We start from the raw sequence: 20,795 nt of genomic DNA on the forward strand, positions 1-20,795 counted from the left end.
CCTACAGAACAGAGTGAAGCAATCAGGTTTTTTTGAAATGCATGCTGTGGGAAGGCATTGCTTAATACCTGTACAACAACGAGTAAAGTTGGCTAAGATAGCCAACCATCAATCTACTTATTTTTCACAACAGGCTCCACTTGCTTCATGCACAAACCACAGCTTTATCAAAGACAAAGTTTACTATTATCCTGAATTGAGTAAAACTAAGAGTTGTAACATTCATGTAGTCTTTGTAATGAAAAAGGGCACCTACATGATTTCCCTCAAGTTTAAATAAAGCTGATTTGCATTTTTGTGTGTGTTAGGGTAGCTCTATGCAAATTATGCAAATACACAATTTCAGTGGAACTAGTTTTCACATTAAAAGTGAATCGCACAAGACAAAAAACAGAATACTGAAAGGCTTGACAAGCTGACAATAACAATATATCTTTTTTCCTGAGAATGCAACTTCATGATCTTTGCAAGCAATGTAATTGACATTTCCATATATACTTGCAAGTCAAATCGAGTTGGCTAGCTCTATCCTACCTCTTATTTTTTTTAGTTTTAGGCTTCCCTTTTAAAACTTTAGGTCTCTAGGACATTGTTTTTAAAGACAGTTTAAAAAGGTTATTAGACCATGATTCCTAAGAATTTAAAAGTTGTCAACTGAATTAGAAATAAAACCAATACATAAACACTGCTATTTTCCTCAGTAGAAGAAAATACATTGGTAATAATGCTTAAAGTAGGAGTATAGGAGTACAGTACTACAGCTTTTAAATTTGCAATGTAAGTTTCAATAAAGTTTAGTGTTAGAAGGGCTCAAGCAAAGGCTTGACAGTCCATAGATAAAATTTTGTATTGCAGGTACAATCAAGTAAAAAAGCTATTCCAGCCTGCTGAGATGTTGCAGCATCACCTTGTTGTTGGCCATAAACGTTCACAGAATTGGCAATGTTTTAACAAGAGTGCTCAGTGTTTTATACATAATGACCCTCTGGATTTCATCTTCAGGTAGAAGTTGTAGTAAGATACTACAGAATTCTTTTCTTCCGGAGCTGCACTAAAACCCAGAAGCCAAGCATGGTATTTCAGAATCTGCCAAAAACAAGATGACCTGGAGGACAGATTCCTACAAGACCGACAAGGGTAGCATAAAAAATACACACTGCTCTGGCATCCAGCTCTGCCTCTAGGTCTTTGTTGAAGACAAAAGGAGAAGGTTCCAGCTTCTTCCACTTCATGGTTTAGATAGTATTGTCTTTATGCGTTCACTAAAAAGGTTGGATTTTTTTTTTTTTTTGAAAAGCAGAGGCTTTAAATTCTATTCCGTTTTCACACAACAAGATACGTTTAGAATCTCAACTAAATTCTGAAAGGAGACCATCCGGAAGGACTAGACAGTATAGTATTTGATGTATACTATACCAAACATCATATATGAACATACTTTATAGTCATACAGCTAAATGATGGAAGTTGAGTACATTTGATGCAATCCAAGGTATAAGCTGCTGGATTCTCTCAGAGTACCTGCTCCCTTAAAGAACTCTGGCATATTAATTAATACACTCACAGGATAAAAATATTTCAAGCAGTTTTAAGTAGTTCTGTATATAGGAAAAAATACTTTTACATTCTACTTGTCTAATACCGCACTTAAAACCCTCTGAGTATCAGAATTTTGGTGACCACTTTGATAGCCTTTTAATAATATTTTTCAGAAATACATCACGAAGTAAAGACTGGAAAAGCCAAACATCCTTTTAATTCATTTAGAAGTATTCACATATTAAGCAATGAAGCAGCCAACATATAATTGACTCCAGGACTAGTACTACGGAGTACATATAGATGCTATCCTTAAGTGCTACAAAGGTTTTTTTTTCTCCTTCTTCAAATTACAGCATGAAAGTTTTGACATCTAAAAATCACAATTTCAGAGCTAGGATGTTATACCTGTAAAAGAAGCCCTTCTCCCCATATCTACATAATCACATAATCTACGTATATCACCCTCTTGTTAGGCAAAGTTATAAACAGGTATTTTAATTGCTGAATGGAAGAGAAGTTTAAAATAAACAAACAGTAACAGTGAATGAAAAGCACTTATGAGTTCTTTCAGTGACTGGAGACCAGTTAAGTGTTTTCCTATCAAAAACTTCCGTGAATAGAAACATAACATTAGCATTAGTTCCTTGAGGCAGAGATAATTGCTGCCAAGGTTCACTATACTCTAATTGTCTGGTAAAGTAGCCAATTCTGCATTCTGGTTTCATAGAGAAATTAATATTTACCTTTTGTAACAAAATGTCTGAGCTTTCGTGAACTGCTAAAGCTTTAGCCCAATAGTCTACTCTTGATTCTAATGACACATTTTCTGGGCTAACAAGAATGGTAATGTTGCAGAGGAGAAGAAAAGAAACTTCCTCTATCATTCACTGAGGTTCCTGTTTGGTAGCAAAGAAGAAAAACAAACAAACAAACCAAAACCAACCAAAAAAACCCCAAAAAACATTGGTTCTAAAGTGACCTGATAAGGAGGCACTGGCCACAACACAAAAATCCAAGCTCATACAACATCAGAATATTCTCTATCTACCTTAAACCAAGTTTTAATGTATTCTTATTACATTTGCAAACCATATATCTAATTCATAGACCTCCAAACTTGGCACTTATGAGTTAATTTTATATCCATTAATTACCGCTGTTAAGTTCACGCACACTGAGCCCAGAGACCCCCATGGTGGCAGATCTGCTGTTCAGAGGTTCCAGCACTTTTGTCTCATAAAACATAGCCCCAGCTGTGACCTCAGGCCAGGTTTACTGTCTACAAGGTATGCTGCCAACATCCTTGTCCCAACATGGTAATCTCTACATGTCTGTGACAAGGCATTGGCACGCAAACACGACCCAAAGACCAGTAAAAAGCCTACGTAGTTTCCAGTTCCCTTCTGTTTTTCCCGTCAGACGAATACATACAAGATAACACCTGCATTCTCATTTGGAATTTCATATTCCAACTCTTTTACAGGGCAGCCTGCCACCGTATGCCTGGCTTAATAAAGACTCCTTTCTCTGTTTTCACTTCTCTGTACTCAGACGTATTAGCACTTTCTCACATATGTGGCTGAATAGCAACTTCTATAAGGCCTACTTTGACAAACACTTCAGCAAAGCATTTATGAGAGTATGCATTCTAACAAGTCCTCCAACAAAGCCTGCACTTAGATATGTATACCATTTTTCACATGAAAAAGGGAGTTATGCTTATCCAAAATTGTAATTCCCAATTACAAATTAGTAGAAATTTTAAGTTTCAGTGTTGATATATTATAGTCTGAGGCTGTCCAGAATCTCTGATAATGCAGGCAGGCAATACTGTATCCACATGCAAGAAACGATCCTATCCCTGCTTGGAGAGGAGGTATCACTGTACCCTGAGTCTCATGTTGGATTGCAGAAAATATAAATATCAAGAGTCCTTTCAATGAAAAGAAATCCCTTACAAATATCTCAGGGGTTCATAAAGCCCTGCAAGGTAATACTCTCAGTTTTCATAATCGTCACTGTTCTGTGACAGACACTGGACTGGATGTGGGCTCTTTCAACCACCATCCTGTACCACTTGGAAAACTCCAGGGTTAGAAGACCCAGATGACCTTTCTGACATATATATGGCCCATGGGTAGAGGGTTTGGAGGATGCTGTCCAAAACCTTGATCATGACTCCACTCACATTAGGCTTAACCCAAACTAGTCACTGAGTAATGAGAGCCTAGGGTTACAAAATTTCAGTAGCTGAGAGTTATTCTCTCAAATGCAGTTGCAGGCATATCTATTTCACCCAGCTACATGGTTCCATGGAAGTACTAAGTGGTTCTGCTAAACCAGGTTTGCCTCCCACAACCCAGAACACCTAGCTAATCAAGGACTAAACAGTTGCAATGATAGAGACTCCCAGAAATTCATTATCCTTGTCTTCTTCCTCAGATGACAAGACATCCAGAAGAGTAAAAATAATTTATTCTGGAATGTTTTCCCAGACACAAGGTGACATGCTCCATGATCTCCCTATTGTGCCTCTCTCTGACTGATAAACAACTTGAAGGCACCAGGGCTCACTTGTAGATGAGCAGGAACAAACAAAAAAACCCAAACAAACCCCAACAAACCAGAAACCAGGCTTGCTTCCTTATGCGAGGCCACATGTAATTGTAGAGGCAACAGCACCATGTTACCATTATACATGCAAACTATAGTGTGGTATTTCTCTAAAGGGGTCCACTGCAAACTCACAGCCCAGAAAGCAAAGGACTGTGAAATGGCTTTCTTTTGGATAGTTTCAAAGTACAGGCATAATGGGGACATCCAGGCCAGGGAACCAGACTACATCTAACCCAAAGCAAAATGCGTAAAGCATGATCAAGAGTACCTACAAAATCCTCAGCAACAACTGCTTTCCCCTACTCATCTGCTTTGTTTGTGCTTTGCTACTTATTAATGCAGACAAAACCGAAAATTTTATATTAAAAAAAATCTATATGCACTCAAAAGTACTTAAAAATTAGAAATAATAAGTGCAAACCCAAATGCAGTTCATGTCATGTAAACAGTAATTATTACTCCACAGCTATTGAGGAATATTCTGCATTCTTGTTGCATGCAAAATTGTCTCAAGTTGAGGAATTCCACTTAAACAAATTTATTGCCAGTTACAAAAGGTTTAAATACTGATTTGGGTATTGAGAAACAAGACAAATAGTAAAACAATTACCTGAAGAAAACACTTTTCCTGCCTCTTTGTCTCAACTTTGCTTCAGACACCTCTCTCTCCTCCTCCTTAGTCACCAGTCTCCTTGCTTTTGCCATTGTTACCTTCAGTCCCTTTGGTAAGGTGGTAGTGCAGGACAGCAGGATTAGTGCAGAGTGGTGAGCTCTCTTTACTTTTGTTTCTTACCCCTTTCAACTGCTTTAGTGCATGTACTTCACTGGCCAAAATCCCCTCAGGGATCACACCTGTCCGCCATGGGTTCCTCCACAGGTTTCAGTCCTTTCAGAGGTGTACCTCCTCCTGTGTTTTCTTCAGAGTGTCCTCACACATCTCCTCCTGTCTTTCCCTTCATGCCTACTCCATTTTCTCCCCCTGTATCTCCATTTGTGCATTGCCCTCTGTCTTTTGAATCACCTTTGTGCTTCCTTGTGTCTTCTTCCGTGCCTGCTCACATCCCTTCTCCTGTATTCTCCCGTATTGTGCCTCCTGACATGTTTTCCTTTGGCTTTCCTCCTCTGCTCCGGTGTCTCTTGTCCCTAGTAGCTACCAACATTTCTTTAATATGTTTTCACAGAGGATCTATGTGCTCTTCAGTTTGGTTCCAATTTCAGTTGTGCACTCACTCAATATTGTTCTCTGTGGAACTCGCTGAAAACGGCTGTGCCCAGCACAGCGCAGCCCATGATCTCCTCCCACACAGGTCAGCCCTGCAGCCCCCCCTGCCATTTATGCCACAAACAATTCTAGAGGTGAATAGAGAAGAAGGAGGGAAAAAAAAAACCAAAAATACTCAGCCATAATGATCTATGGAGTAGATCATATGAACAGCAATGCACATTGACAGAAAACATCCTTTGTCATCAATACTTGATAAACAAAAAAATGAGATTTTATGTGGTGAATCTCTTCCAAAGAGCTACTTACAGGTGCATTAATATTAGTGAGAGATATATTAATTTCTGAAGAACAAGTCCTAAGACTACATATATACCTTTTGTTACACATACCAGTCCCAGAATATGAACTTTGGCTGCGGAGACCATATACTAGAAATTAATTAAATTTGACTTACCATAACAGAATCAAGTTTTTGTTTCACCTTCTGCATTCTCATTGATGCTCTTGCAACGCTGGCAAACTGATCTGCTGGAGACATCAGTGCACTTTTTTGTATAGGAATTTCAGCAAAACTGCTACAGAACTGTGGCCCTCTTGGTGCAGCTGTATTAAGTGATGAACTGAGATCTTTTACGAGTTCAGCTTCCTGTTGTGCAACTGTAGAAATAACCGATATTAATGTGTCAGGTGAAGCCTTACTTTGCCATGGAAAAAATAAATAATTGGTCACTGTCATTTCATCAGACGTGTCTTCAGTGAAACACCATCAGAATCTGTACTAATAGTGCTACAGCGAAAACTTGAAAAATGCCACGAAATTTTCCCCATACTACCCCATTTCCCCCTAACACTTACTGATCACGTCTTCCTTTTGTTATCTGTGTTCGGTAATCTCTCACACAAAACTGGTATTTTTGTATTGCTTACAAACAGTAGTGTCCTCCATACAGAAATATTAGGAGGGTGAGGGGGAAGAGAAAGGACTGTTTCCAAAGGCAAAGAAAGTTATATAGCTTGTACTGAGTTCAACTCAGCTATTTTATTAATACTAGGCATATTTCACATTTTTTCCAGCTGAGTTCAAGTGAGCTTATTAAATATTAGAGTAAAATTTCAGAAGTTGCTAGACATATATACAAGCACAGGAGGCATTCTTAGGAGGTAGCCTGCTCTAGAATAGGATACTGTTGATTAAAGTTGTGCTGTCACTTAAACAAAATGTTTGACTTTTGCAATTTTTTGTACTGTGGCCTCAAGCAAACAAAGGCTAAAGGAATTCTTCACGAAAATTTTGACCAGGGTATTCATAAAACTGTGAGTGTATGTAAAATATGTACTATTGGGGTCTTAAAAACTGTGTCAGTGACTAAAATTAGTATTACTATACGATTAACTCTTTCAGCACTAAGGCAGTAAGACTATCTTCTGAAAGCAAAGTGGGGGCTTTCAACCAAAAAAGGAACAAAAAATTAGTAACAGACAATGTAGAAAAGACCACAACCTATGCAAAATGTTATCATCACCAGTGACTTAGTTAAGCACATAGATGATACAAATAACTACCAGTGTGATACCTGTGTGACGTCCAAATACACACACACGCATATATATTAATCTACCCTATTAGCTGCTGAATAGTGAAAAAAATTTCCATTGCTCTCTAGAATGAGAAGTTGAAGTTTAGCGCTGAATATTAATTGTGAAGTCATTCCACTTTATTTTCCTGTAAAAGTCAACAAGTTCAACAAATAAATAACCTAAATTGTGAGATTTGATATGAGTAATCTCATTAGTTACTTAAAAAGCAAATGTCTGAAGACAGGATTAGCTTTATAAATCTATATTCACTGCAAATGTAATTCAAACAAAAATCTGTTACAGTATGTATAATTAGTATTATCTACTGTATAGATCCAACACAACACCTGAAACTTTGTCTTTAAGTGAAACGGCGACACTGCTGAAGCTAACCACAAAAACACAACATCAGAAAAGCCTGCAAAAGACAGTAGAAATTGTATTTTGTATATTAAAAATGCAAAGTTGTCATTTATAGCTATATTCTCTTTAGTATAACATGGGGAATAAACGTGTATCTCCCATAATCACACTACAGACATAAAACCTGCTTATAAAACAATTATTCTCTCTCATATTAATTAATTTCTACATAGCTCCTTAATATGATTTTGTAACATAGCCAGCACAAAATAATGAGATTTCTATTAAGCTATTCATTAATTTTCAGAACAATCCTATTTTCTGACTCTATAATCCACCTTGCTACTGAAAAATGGCTTTTAAATATTTATATGACACAGTCTATGCATGATAAAGTGTTGTAAGAATCACACAGGATGGCATACAATAGCATATTTAAACTCAAGGTTGCAAGGGTCCTTTGGTGATTGGTGAGGCCAAAGACTTGGCTCAAAGCAGGGTCACCTAGAGCAGGTTGCTCAGGGTCATGTCCAGTTGGGTTTTGGTATCTCCCAGGATAAAGATGTGTATTATCATCAAATGCCTGCTTTCTTTTTCCCTTAAAAGAAGTACAAATACTAGCAAATAACTTATCAAAATAAATTATTTAGAGGTGTGTATCAAGAAAATCTGTACTGTACCTTTATAATCATAAATGTATACCAGTATTGGCTGGTTTTGTCCAAAGGCACAAAATGACACCATGTGTTCATGTGGATGAAAGGCAACATCACGAAGTGCAGATGTGAAGGACAGTTCAGAATATATGGCCACCTGATCCCCTACAGAAGTGAAATACATTCATTAATACTGTGGAAATATATTTGATACAGCAAAATAACAGCTGGTTAAAGATCGTATTACTACAGTGCAGCGACTGCCACTGTAAATCAATATTTTTCTATCAATTTCCTTATTGAAAAGTAATATTTGGCGTAAGACAAAAAAATATTGCATGCTTTCAAGTTATTGAATAAGTCAGAAAAGTTAGTGCTGTTGCAACAGCTCCAGGAAACCCCAGAGAATGCATCAGATCAGCTGAGTTCTCTTGTTCTGATAAGCGAGTTCTGGAACGGTGGCGTTCCACAGTATTTGTGCTTGCATTTTGCCAGAGATAGCTGGTTTAGTTGTGGATTTCAATTATATAATACTGACAATAGGAGTGAAGGGTGAGCACAAAATTATTTAAAAATAAATAAAATTAGCTCTTCAGCTGATGGCATTATGAATGCAAGTGCAGTCTGTAAGCAAAAATCAAAGCCCAATTAAAATATACTACTATTAAAAGTAACATTTCTCCTTCCTTTTATTCTTGTTTCAAGGTTTCAGAAAAATGACGTAGTGGCCTGGATGTAAGCTAATATAGGTGGAAACATGGAAAAAAACTCAAACCAGAACTCTTGATTAGCTGCCAGTTTAAAAATATTCACATCTTCCTTTTTGGAAATTATTTAGATCATAATTTGATTCAGAACATAATGTCACCAAAACAAAAAAGTGTATTCTGCTGCATTCTGCTGTTATTTTTGTCCCTGTTACCGTACTGTACAACGAAGATGACAAACTCTTTACCTTACATTTGCTTAACATTTTTCCATGTTTGTTTGTTTGTTTTTATTGGGTTTTTTTGTTTGTAGGTTTGAGGGGTTTTTTGTTTGTTGGCTTGATTTTGGGTTTTTTTTGTTTGTTTGTGGGTTTTTTTGACAGCTATTTTGAAACTACTCGGTTTTGGGAATAATTCACAAAGAAACCTTATATTCCAAAGTCCAAAAATATTCAGAGGCTCTGATCACAAAACGACATATCTGACTGAAAACATTTTTGTGCATTCCATTTTAAGACCCTCATCCACATGTGAAGAATTGCAGTACAGAGAATGCTGAACTTAAGGTGCTCCATTCCTGCTGGATATTACAAATGCTATCTCTGCCTATTAATTCCTCTAAATTCCTCTGCCTAAATTCCTCTAAAGAATAAAATCTTACAGATTAATTAAAGCTATTTAAAAGATGGAGCTAAGTTTTCAGGATTTATTATAAGAACATCTTACTGAAGTTTTATTCCATCTCAAAAGTGTTTCAATATAGCTTACAAAACCCTTTCCCCCCCCAGTCTTGACAAACTGGCTTAACACCATAAAATCAATTAGTTACCTGTTTCTGGATTCCAAACATAAGCTTTTCCATCTTCACTTCCAGAAAATAGGAATGTACCACACGGTGTTAAGGTGCTGTGAATCTTTTCTCTGTAATTCGTGGCACCTATGTATTTCTTCGTAGCCAAGCTAAAGAATAGTTTGCAAATGTAGCAGATACATTCAGAACGGACAAACTTTCAGAAACCTCTGAAATTTTTATGTGTCAGTCCCCCTCTCTGTTCCTCAGAAAAATCACTACACCTTGCATACCAAATAGATATGCAAACATTCACACTCTGCAGAGTGCAGTTTTTACCCTTTCTTTTCCCTGGCTTTCATAATGCACCTGAAATTACAGATGCAAGTGTACATCCTTGTCTTTCAGTAGAAAATTGAAATACTCAGATCTAGAGAATGGATATAGATGTATTAATTTACGTTTTCTTGATCCTGGGTTTGGAGAAAAAAAAAAAAAAAGAAAAAAAAGGAAATTGGCACTATTGCGCCAAGATCTGACAAAGTTTTTCATTACACTTCCTGAGCTTGATTACATTCCAGTAGTGCTTAAATTTATCCAGCTCCCTTTAGCTCTCCAGATAAATGTCTCCTTGGTCAGAAAACAAGCAGTAGAATCAACAAGTTTCAGACACCAATATTGATTTACTGTTAACGTTAACATTTTTAATATTATTGTGCTACTGATCTTTTTTTTCAGTGAAGCTTTACTGGTCAGAATAGTAATAATGGCCTACTAATGAACTACTGTCAAACAGTTCATAGGCATCAAGTAAGAGATAACCTGCAAGAGGATGTAAAGAAGCATAAGCCAGCTTGTAAGTGGCTATCTCAAACATGAGGTACAGCTTAGAAAGAGATATGAAAGTTCAAAATGGAGACTAACACAGCAGTGATACTATGATACAGAATTTAGGGTAAGAAGAATGGCAATATGCCACAACAGCTCTCAAAGACAGTAGACAGTAATTTTTAAAATGTGTTACTGCAGAAACAATGGAATTATGCTGGGAGAAGTGCAATGCAGTTAATATGACAGGAAAACTATTTTTAAAAATATTCTGAATAAATATACCTTACAAGCAATTCTACTTGGCTTTAGTGATCACAGTGCAAGACCATATTAGCACAAATAAAAGTTTTAGTTGTGTGAGTAAGAAAGATAGTATCTCTGAGATGTCATGTGGAAGAGCTCTGCAAGATGTAAAACTAACCTGTATATGAAACCCTAAGGAGAGCTCTGAACCAAACCCAAATCCCTGATCACATACCTGAGTGACAGGACAACAGTATTATCCAAAAAGATCAAAAAAGCAAGTTGAAAGAGGAAAGTTAAGAACAACTAGCTGTCAATCAAAGTGAATTGTGTTGATCTGTGACCTCCACCCCCTCTTTTCTCATGCAAGGAATGAACAACTAATGCTGACGTGCAAAATTATCACTGCAGGGTATCTGACTCTGTGGTTTATTGATAGGCTTAAGCCAATGTAACTGTGGGCTGCACTCAAAGCAGCAGTCCCTGCTGCTGTCCCCTCCACTCTTATTTTCCCAGGCTCTCCTTCATTTCTTTAGTGTTTGGGAAGCTATCAGATGAGTTAGATCAGATAGCTGATTAAAATGAAAATTAATCATTTGTATTTGTAGGCTGATTTTAGTTGGATCAGTTCACTGATCTGACTTACCCTGCATCGAAAGATCTCTAGAGCTGATAAAAAGGAAATGCTAGGAATACATGGCCGAAGGTGTGGGGGATAGGAGGAGATGGTGTGCTCTATGGATAAACTGGCTTAATAAATGTGAAACTGCACACCATATTAACCCTTTCTTAGACATTAACATGCATGCCCATTTTTCTCTCTTAAACTAAAACTCTGCACTTTTTAGGAATGCTAGTGATAGAAGGTCACTATATTCTTCAAAAACTACAGGTTTCCTCTGTCAATCCATCAATTTCATGCTTCGATTGACTGGACAGTTTAGTCTTCTAGCACAGTCATTATTATTTATCATTTACAGGAAAAGATGAAGAGTGCACTATAAAACTAGAAAGTCTTTAGCTAGTTCAAACATCCAACCCAATTTATTATTTAAGAGTAAGATTTTCTGAGAATGTCTATATATATATATACACACACATATATATACACACAAAATATGTAGTAGTTTCTCATACTATGAGAGCATAAAGGTATTTCTCCCAGGTAATTTCATGTAGAACACCAGGGACCTTTGATTTTCTGCATGGCGAGGTAAGAAAAGGAACCCATGAAATTAAGGAATAATCATTTAGATGTGCCTTTCCAGAAGAGAATGTTCAGGTGCATCTTATCAAAACTGATAGGAATAAGACTCTTCTCAGTTTCACTCAGTGAAAGGACAAGAGGGAATGGGCACAAACTGAAATATAGGAAATTCTGTCTAAAATTAAGAAAAAACTTCTTTTACTTTGAGGGTGAATCAACACTTGAACATGTCGCTCACAGAAGTTATAGACTCTCTACCCTTCGAGATTTTCAAAACCCAACTAGACAATGTCTTGAGTAATATGCTGTCATTCTTTGATTATTAGGGTTGGACTGGACACTCTCCAGCCTCAATGACTCAAGTGATTCTGTGATCCTCTTATTTTTTGTTGTAGTTTATTATTAAAGAATCATGTTCACAACTATTAAAAATGAGAAAATCATCAAAAACTAAGTTAAAAACATCTCGCTGCCTGCTTAATATACCATAATAGGTACGTCATTGCATATTTCAGTATTTATGATGACAATCTTCATTCCATTTTATCATCAAAATACTTCTCCCAAGGTTTTAATGACAAGAAAGTAACACACAAAGAAATGTTACAAGCTCAAAGCTATTTTCAAGTCCGGATTGCATTTTTAAAAGTGAATGCAATCCTTAGGGGATGAGCGTCTTTCTCCTTCATGCCACCTTAAGCTCCCAAGTATTCTAGTGAATTTTGGATATTCTAAAAGACTTACTCAATATCACACAAAAGGTCTGCAATATAGCAGTGTTTTGAAACCATTTCCTAACCCTAATATTGCTGTCCTTGATTATTAAGACATCTTTCTTCTCCACAACTATACATTTGATAGTTTTGTAGAACTTTATTTCCCCAAGTAAATTTTAAAACAAAAAAAGAAAATACACACCTGTCGCCAAAAAAAAAAAAAAAAAAAAAAAATCTACTTACATTCTGAGATCCATGATTCTCAGGTTACTGTCTTTGGCATGGATTAATAAACGTCTTCCATTTGGATGCACCTCCAAATGATTTATTGGTATTCCTTTAATGTCATTTTCTTTTATTTCCTACAAAAAGAAAGAAAACAAAATAAAAAATATAACTTTGTATTTTAAAACTCATGTTTTTATGTATTATTATTCATTTTTCTCTTGTATTACTCTTTTTCCACCCACTTCATTCTATGTCATTAAGGGAAACGTATGTTCCTATATTAAGGCATTACATCCTAGGCAATCAACTTTTCACAACCACAGGGCAGATTCTACTGTGGGTCTGAACTTCTGAAACACAGTTGATGACAGAAATACTGACTGAACATTAGGCCTCTGAGGTATGAACAAAGGTGATTTGTAAAGCCTGTGGTCTATTTTATTGTTGTCTCTAGAGAACAAACCTAATGCATTAACATTTATCTGTTAATAAAATGCTATTAAACCTCAAGCATTTTCATGTTTTATATACAAAAAAATGAAGCTGCAAAACAATTAAAAATTTTAAGTCCGTGAATTACAGCATTTTCTATCAGCTCTTTTGTGCTGTTATTTAAAGAAAATACACCTTTTCAGTTAAACAAAAGTTGATATATAAAAAAATTGAATTAAAATCAAATTACTAGATTTGGAACAGTTCACATAGAAATTACAAAGCTAGTTTAAGAAACCTATGTACCTTATTAATCCTCCAGTGTTGAAACAGGTGTTGAGAACTTCCTTTGACAGATGTATTCCAAACTATTATCAGTCCTGAACTATCCCCTGAGAACATGTGGAGCCCTGTGAAATAATAACATCTTATAAGCAGAAGAATACCACACAAAAGAACAAGTACAGAAAAGGATGTATGAACAAGAAGCAACTTTTTTCTATTATTTTTGTAAATAGGTGAACACCAATTCTTTCCTCTCTTTTGCTATGATATACTCATTGCAAATACATCTTGCTCATACTGCATGACATAAGTTGATACCATAAATTTGGATCAGTACATAAGTCAGATACTGGGGAACTGAATATTATTTTAATTTTTTTTCCATTTTTACTCATATTCCAGAACTTGCAAAAAATGAGCATTTATAGCTCAATGACTTTCACATGAAAGCCTAATGCTTACCTACTTACACATTCTCTGAGAGCACCTTCAACGAGGAACAAATACTGTTTTCCAACAGTTCTTAAATTAAGCACAAATACTTATTCTTTATAAAAATGCAACTCTTACCTCTTTGTAGTACCTACTCCAGTGAATACCTCCAAAAATGAACCACCTAATTACTAATGATGTCACCAATACCAGAAAAAGTCGAACACTTCCGAGTATCTTATTCACCCATCTTTAACTTTTCCTACCTTCCACTAGTACATCTCAGTACATCTCTCACTCTCAGCTGTTAATCTATCAGCTACCATAACTCACAATGGTCAAACCTCTGTCCTTTTCTCTCAGTTTTTCACATGCTCTGTCAATGTTGAAAAGTTCATCACCTTCCCGCTACTTCAGTCTAGCATTAAAATTCTCACAATCTAACTACTGCTATCTTGTTTTCTTTATTTTCGGAATGGGTTGATAACTTTGAATGACAACATGGTGGAGCTGGCTTTGCTACTGTTCTGAGCATGCAATCTCCTGTTCTGAAGTTCTGTTCCGGGAGTTCTCTAGAAGCTTGTTTCAGATTTCCTGCTTCTGCTTTCCAGTTAATACATAATTTTCCCACTTCAAAGAATTCTAGCCAAATCTGCCTTATTTCCAGCTTACCTCTCTACACTAACCACTAGGCTTTCCATCTGCATCCTAATGCATTTGTCTCTTCTGAACAGTAGCATCTGGGCTTTATGTTCTGCTAATGTTTGCTGCAATATGTACAAAATATTAGCTAGCTAATAACAGCTAGTTATAGGGACAATGAAAACTAAAATGTGACCAAAATTTGCCCAATCATCATTGCCTGATCACTACACAATAGTTTGCCTGTCCTTTCTACATTCAGCTTTTCTGATTACCCTCAATTTATATCAGGGACTATGTGTCCCTTTGTGTTCATCCAAACAAGGCATCATACTAACATTAATTACAAACACAGCTACAACTATTCTATTCTATTCTAGCATTTCCCATTGCCTCTGAAATGGAGCAAACTAGCAACACTCATGTTGGTCTTCAACTGAACAGAGGACTATTTGAAAAGGTAATTCTAAGTACATACCTTCTGCATCAAAACAAAGTGTGTTGATGAAACTTTTGTGACCATCAAGCTCCTGTAGCAGTTGCCCATGGATTTCTTTCACATTTGCATTCCAGATTCTAATCACTGAGTCATAACATCCCGTCACAACCAATGAGTCAGCAATTGGGTGATACTTTGCAGTGTAAACAAATGAAGGATGAGGGAAAACTCTCACTGCAGATGCCGCCTGCATTTCTATTCTCCACATTCTAAAAGGAAAGGATGATAGGATATCTACTGTGTAAAGCAATCACATACATAGGTATAACTGATGCAATATTTTGTGCCAGTGGCTTCTGGAGGCAAATGCTTGCAAATACTTAACACCACCTGTTCCTGCTACCAATTTATTCCACCTATATTTAATACTTTAATATGGTACTTTCTAAAAAGAATTAAGATACATTTACTGCTTTACATAGCACTCCACCTTCAAAGTAAATCCATGACTACTTACTCATTTAGTGGATATTTTGCATGTTTTAAAACACATATAATGAATTCCATGGAATGGATCGGTTTCTGTCTTTCAGGAGTTATAAACAAATTCTTAAGACCTTCTAGGGTATCACTTTCTTAAAAAAAGGTAGAACAGGAAACCCACAAAGGAATACTTAGGACCACTAAATATAAATAAAGCCCCAGAAAGTTTTAGAAGAGCAATTACCTACCACACAGTGATTGTGATCTCAAGGATGCTTTCTTCACATAATTTCAGTTCTTACTATTAATCTATTTCCTACCCTTCACCACCCATAGCTGTAAGATCGTATTTTTCTTAGGAAGTGTTTTTTGTTTGATGCTATACATTTTATTGTTGAGTCCATAAAGAAGGAAATGGTACCTGGATCACAAAATACAGGTGGGCAGTACAGTTCAGAGAGTGCTCAGTTACAATACGGAATTCAGTTGTTTGACTGCCACCATTCCAGGTGGGATGGCTGCTTCTGGTGGCTACTGAAGAATTCTAAGCTTACTTTTAGGTGAGTTCGTTACAAACTTGCAATCCCTTAAAGCAGGGGTGTCAAACTCTCTTTCACCAGGGGCCAAATCAACCTCGCGGTTGCCTTCAAAGGGCTGTAATTTTAGGACTGTACAAATGTAGTAAACAAATGAAGGATGAGGGAAAACTCTCACTGCAGATGCCGCCTGCATTTCTATTCTCCACATTCTAAAAGGAAAGGATGTTAGGATATCTACTGTGTAAAGCAATCACATACACAGGTATAACTGATGCAATATTTTGTGCCAGTGGGTTCTGGAGGCAAATGCTTGCAAATACTTAACACCACCTGTTTCTGCTACCAATTTATTCCACCTATATTTAATACTTTAATATGATCTAAAATGAGAGAGACAGAGAAAATGAGTTTGACACCTTTGCCTTAGAGTATAGCAATTAACTTGCAACTTAATATGCACAGGTCACAAGGAGTCTACCTCTCATAATTTTATAATTGTTTTGCTCTAACCACATAAAAGATACTTTATTGCTTACAAATAATGTGGGACTAAAGCTTGGGAAGACTCAAGATTAATGTATAAATATATATATAAAGAAGGATTCACATAATTTCTCTTCATGTTGCCTTAGAACTCAGTCTGAGAGACTATCCGAGTAATCAGCTGATCACGTCTTTAAAGCAATGGAGTGCCTTTTGGTTCTCATCCTTCAATTCTACCGTGTTTCAATAGCAAAATGCTCCCCATATGGAAGGGAAAAAGAAGAAACTCCTTGCATACACTGAGACTTTTTAAGGAGCTTAAGGCAATGGATAATAAATACATGAACTTACAACTCGTGCAGTGACTACACATAGTACGCAGAAAAGGAGGCAGACCACTACAGTTTCAGCTTGCTGCCACAAATTCAAGAATTGAGGAACAGCTGGGCCTTCTTATAGCAAACATAAATTACTGAAATTACTTCTATATATATTAAAAAAAATCTTATTTAATCTGCTTCCAAATAAAAAAATAATCACATAGGCTAAGCTCTCAAAATACCTTTTTTATACCTACATACAAGCAGAAAAAAAACCCCCACAACAGTTCCACACATACAATATATCATTTAACAATACTTCTGGCATTTTAATTATGCAAGTGCCTGTAGCATTACTGGGTTGCATAACAGAAACAACAGATAGGGATCTTAAGAGCTAAAAAAAAAAAAAAATTTTTTAAAAAAAAGAGTCTTATGAAAACCTAGGAAGTTGCTCATAATAAAATTGTGCAGTGTCACAGTCACATTTTCGTGTTTTTCTACAGTTTCGAGGGTTTTGCTTTTAAACCTTGAACAGAGCAGTATTTTAACATTAACACTGTGCTGAAGTACACTTTTTAGTTGTAGGGGAAAATGTGTACACATTTGGTCTTTCAAATAATATTATCAAATTTTGTTTACAGCAGTTTAAATTGAATTACTTAATTAAGTTTCCAAAAACTAAAAAAATTACACATATGTGCAGTGTGGCCAATTTATACACATAACTTGAACCTTAAATTTTCAATTTTCTGCCTCATGTTCAAATTTGCAAATTTAATACTGCATTCATAATAAGGCAATTTCTCCAAGGACAGAATATTCCCGCTGTCTCTGTGACTTCTTGAAATATAAAGCCTTTTGGGCTTTTGCTGCACTATAGATTTAGACACTACAGTTTTTGGAAAAGTCTTGGTCTCAAATACACATGTAAGAAACCAATATAGTGATTATGGAATAAGTGATTAGCTTCATATAGTAAGTCACACTGCAATCAAATCTTTAATAAAAATTATAGCACAGTTTGTAGTAAAACATGAAATTGGACCACTTTCTTTTGTGCTTCTGATGCTATCTGCCAGAACATCATCATCATACTGACCTGACAGTGCCATCAGACGATGCAGTAAGAAGGTATTGATTGTCTCTTGACCAACACAGATCATATACTATGTTAAGGTGACCATAAAATTTTCTCAGGAACTGTCCAGAAGGAATTTCATACACTAGTGAAGTTTAAACAGAAAAATAAAAATTTTGTAAATATTTATAATCAATTATATGCAACTATTAGTGCAAAGTTTAGTCTAATCTTAGGCTGAGTTTCTGCTAGCATAAGTCAACTCGTTTTCTTTATCTTCTCAGTTTCAGAGAACAAGATAAAACCATTGCTAAATCTGCATGGACAGCAAGCATATACTTCCATCTAGTGGTTCATGGATGTCACAAATATCTTAACCCTTAAGAAACAGCCTACTTGCTTTAAATTATGGTAACTAGATTAGGACTTTTTTTTTTTTTTTTTTTGACAGCTATCTGACCAATCTTCGAAGTAGATTAACAGAGAGATCATTTTCTGGAACTCTGTAATAAGGAAATCCACACTTACTGTTCCTTGCATTTAAATATTTATTTTGTGTACACTTAAAATACTGTTCTCTCTAAACCTTAAAATTCTTATGCAGGGCTTAAGAACTAAGCAGTTGAGCCCACTGTGAAGAAGCAGCCCCAGCTCTGCGTAATAAGGAATATTTGTAGTTCCAACTGAACTGGACCATGAAAGACAGCTGCCTCCAGCAGTCTGTCTGGACTTGACAGTATTCAAGGTATCTATCTAACTTTCAGGACAGGTTAGGAGAAAAATTTACACATTAAAAAAACATGAGGGGTAGGGGGCTAGAAGAGTTATTTCACTTAAAACCTTACTATCAGAAAATACATTCCTTCTGCAAACTGATTTAGTATTTCCATTAGACCTCTGCGCAGAAACACTGTGATTTCATACCACTAAATTGTTTATACATTACCATGTATGACAAGGCAGTTCCAGCCATATTAACACAGAAATACCATCTTGCTCAACGCTCTTCAATGCACAGAACAATTTACAAAACACAGTTACAAAACAAACCCTCTAATAAACCACAATTTATAAATACATCTTTTGCCCTTTAACTTCAAACTATATGAGTCACAAGAAAAAAACCTAAAACATATTTTAAACTTACAAACAATGGGATAGTCATTCCTTCCTGCACATGCTGCTGCCAGTGTTTTCCCATCATGAGAGAAACGAATACAGAAACAGCCCAGATCTCCACCTCGCAGCGAAAACAGATGCTTGTTGGGTATGCGGCAAGCCTAGCTTTTCAGGTAAAAATTGGGATTACGCAGTTATGAATATTAACTACCCAGTGCTTAAAACAAATTCTTAGTTCTTGTCATGCATAAATTTTAAAAAGCTACTAACAGCTTCAAGGAATTTAAAAGAAAAATTCAGCCTTATAAACAGACATTCCTGCTGCATAACTTAGACCACATCTAGTTTGTGTATTTTATGTCCCATTACTACAGACAACTAGAAAGTTTCAAAAACTGAAGAAAATTTAAAATTGAAATAATTTCTTTAATCTTAAGAAGTGCTTAACGATGACCTTCATCAATAATATAAGTTGTAGAGTTAGACTGCAAGTCAAGCTTGTTTAAGGAATTTAAGCACAACTTTTAGTACCTTAATGATTGCAGTGTGAACTCAGAAGTCTAACTACAGGTACTCAAACATTTGGTCTACCAAATCGCCTTTAGCATTCCTCGCCTGTGTTTCAAATTCCTGATATTTTTAAATATAACTGGAGATACACCATTTCAAAAAATTGCACAGGTATTATAGTCCCCTCCTTCTCCAAAAGTATTTCTTCTTTTTCAACCAAGGGCTTTTTCTCCAGAACTAAATTCCAAGTTTAAGGGGAATTAAAATATCCAGGTAGTTATTTGATTATTTAATCTAAACCTGATTTACCTTTATGAATGAAAAATGAGTATGAACAGATTCATATGCATTTAAAAGTATATAGATTTACTTATGAAATAACTGAATATAGACTGTTCAAAATACAGTTAAAGACATCCTGTTAGAAACTATATATGCGATTAAGCATTCTTATGCTTTTTAACCTCCCTGAAATAAAACATTACAGTGTTGAATCAATAATTCAACTCAAAACAAACTTATTTTATTTACAGGTCAAGTAGCTACAATTCACATATAAAATTAATTTCATATTTAATTCATGTATAAAATAATTCAAAATTCTATAGAACATTTTGGAAAAATAACATAATCCATCTATCTATATTGATAGAGACAGATACAAATACATTGTGATTCTTTAAAAATATAATTCAGCTTGAAAGGTAAAACAATATTTGAATGTATAAAAAGGAAATAATAATTTTGAGCAATTATTTATTTTCAAACAAGCATAACTGGTTTAATATTCTTTGGCCAACAGACATGCCACATCATGCTAACCTCACTGAGACTGTTTCACAAAACAGCACATCACAAAATACATCGTTGTTGCTACTAAAGCTCTTCAGTATGTACATGGACTAGTCTAAGAATAAATGAGCTGCCAAATTTTATTTGTACGATGGCATGCAAATATTCTTAAGATTATATTCCTCTTGGTTTTGATTACACACTTACTTTCAGAATGGCAACTTTCTGAAAAGTAAAACATTAACACATATACACCTTTTAGGTATCCTGCTATTTTTGGTAAGAAAATTTCCATTGTAAAAAGAGATTCATCTGTTCTTTACTGTTCTATTATTATTAGCAAAAATTACTGGGACATAAAATAAGTCCATGTATATTTAAGTGTTCTTTTTGAATGTATCTGTACAAGGACTACAGTATGTAATCAAAATAAAAAGCAACATTCTTTGTTAACAAATCTTATGTTATTTAAATTTTTATAGAAACATGAACTCATGCTAATGCCATTCTACAGAAAAATATGAAATCATTGCATG

At 35.5% G+C, this 20,795-nt stretch overlaps 1 protein-coding gene across 1 annotated transcript in view; it reads right to left on the reverse strand.

The window, feature by feature from the left end:
* The window catches only part of AHI1 (Abelson helper integration site 1), a 96,098-nt gene that overhangs the window by 53,188 nt on the left and 22,115 nt on the right, over positions 1-20,795 (reverse strand). Inside the window, exons 11-18 of the mRNA XM_065631138.1 lie at positions 18,986-19,118; positions 17,860-17,983; positions 14,972-15,201; positions 13,441-13,544; positions 12,718-12,836; positions 9,517-9,647; positions 8,005-8,145; positions 5,838-6,040 (exon numbers count right to left, since the gene is read on the reverse strand). Coding sequence (XP_065487210.1) covers positions 5,838-6,040; positions 8,005-8,145; positions 9,517-9,647; positions 12,718-12,836; positions 13,441-13,544; positions 14,972-15,201; positions 17,860-17,983; positions 18,986-19,118 — 1,185 coding nt within the window. The remainder of the gene's footprint in view (positions 1-5,837; positions 6,041-8,004; positions 8,146-9,516; positions 9,648-12,717; positions 12,837-13,440; positions 13,545-14,971; positions 15,202-17,859; positions 17,984-18,985; positions 19,119-20,795) is intronic.

The sequence above is a fragment of the Caloenas nicobarica genome, chromosome 3 (assembly GCF_036013445.1).
Source record: "Caloenas nicobarica isolate bCalNic1 chromosome 3, bCalNic1.hap1, whole genome shotgun sequence".
Taxonomy (NCBI): Eukaryota; Metazoa; Chordata; class Aves; order Columbiformes; family Columbidae; genus Caloenas; species Caloenas nicobarica.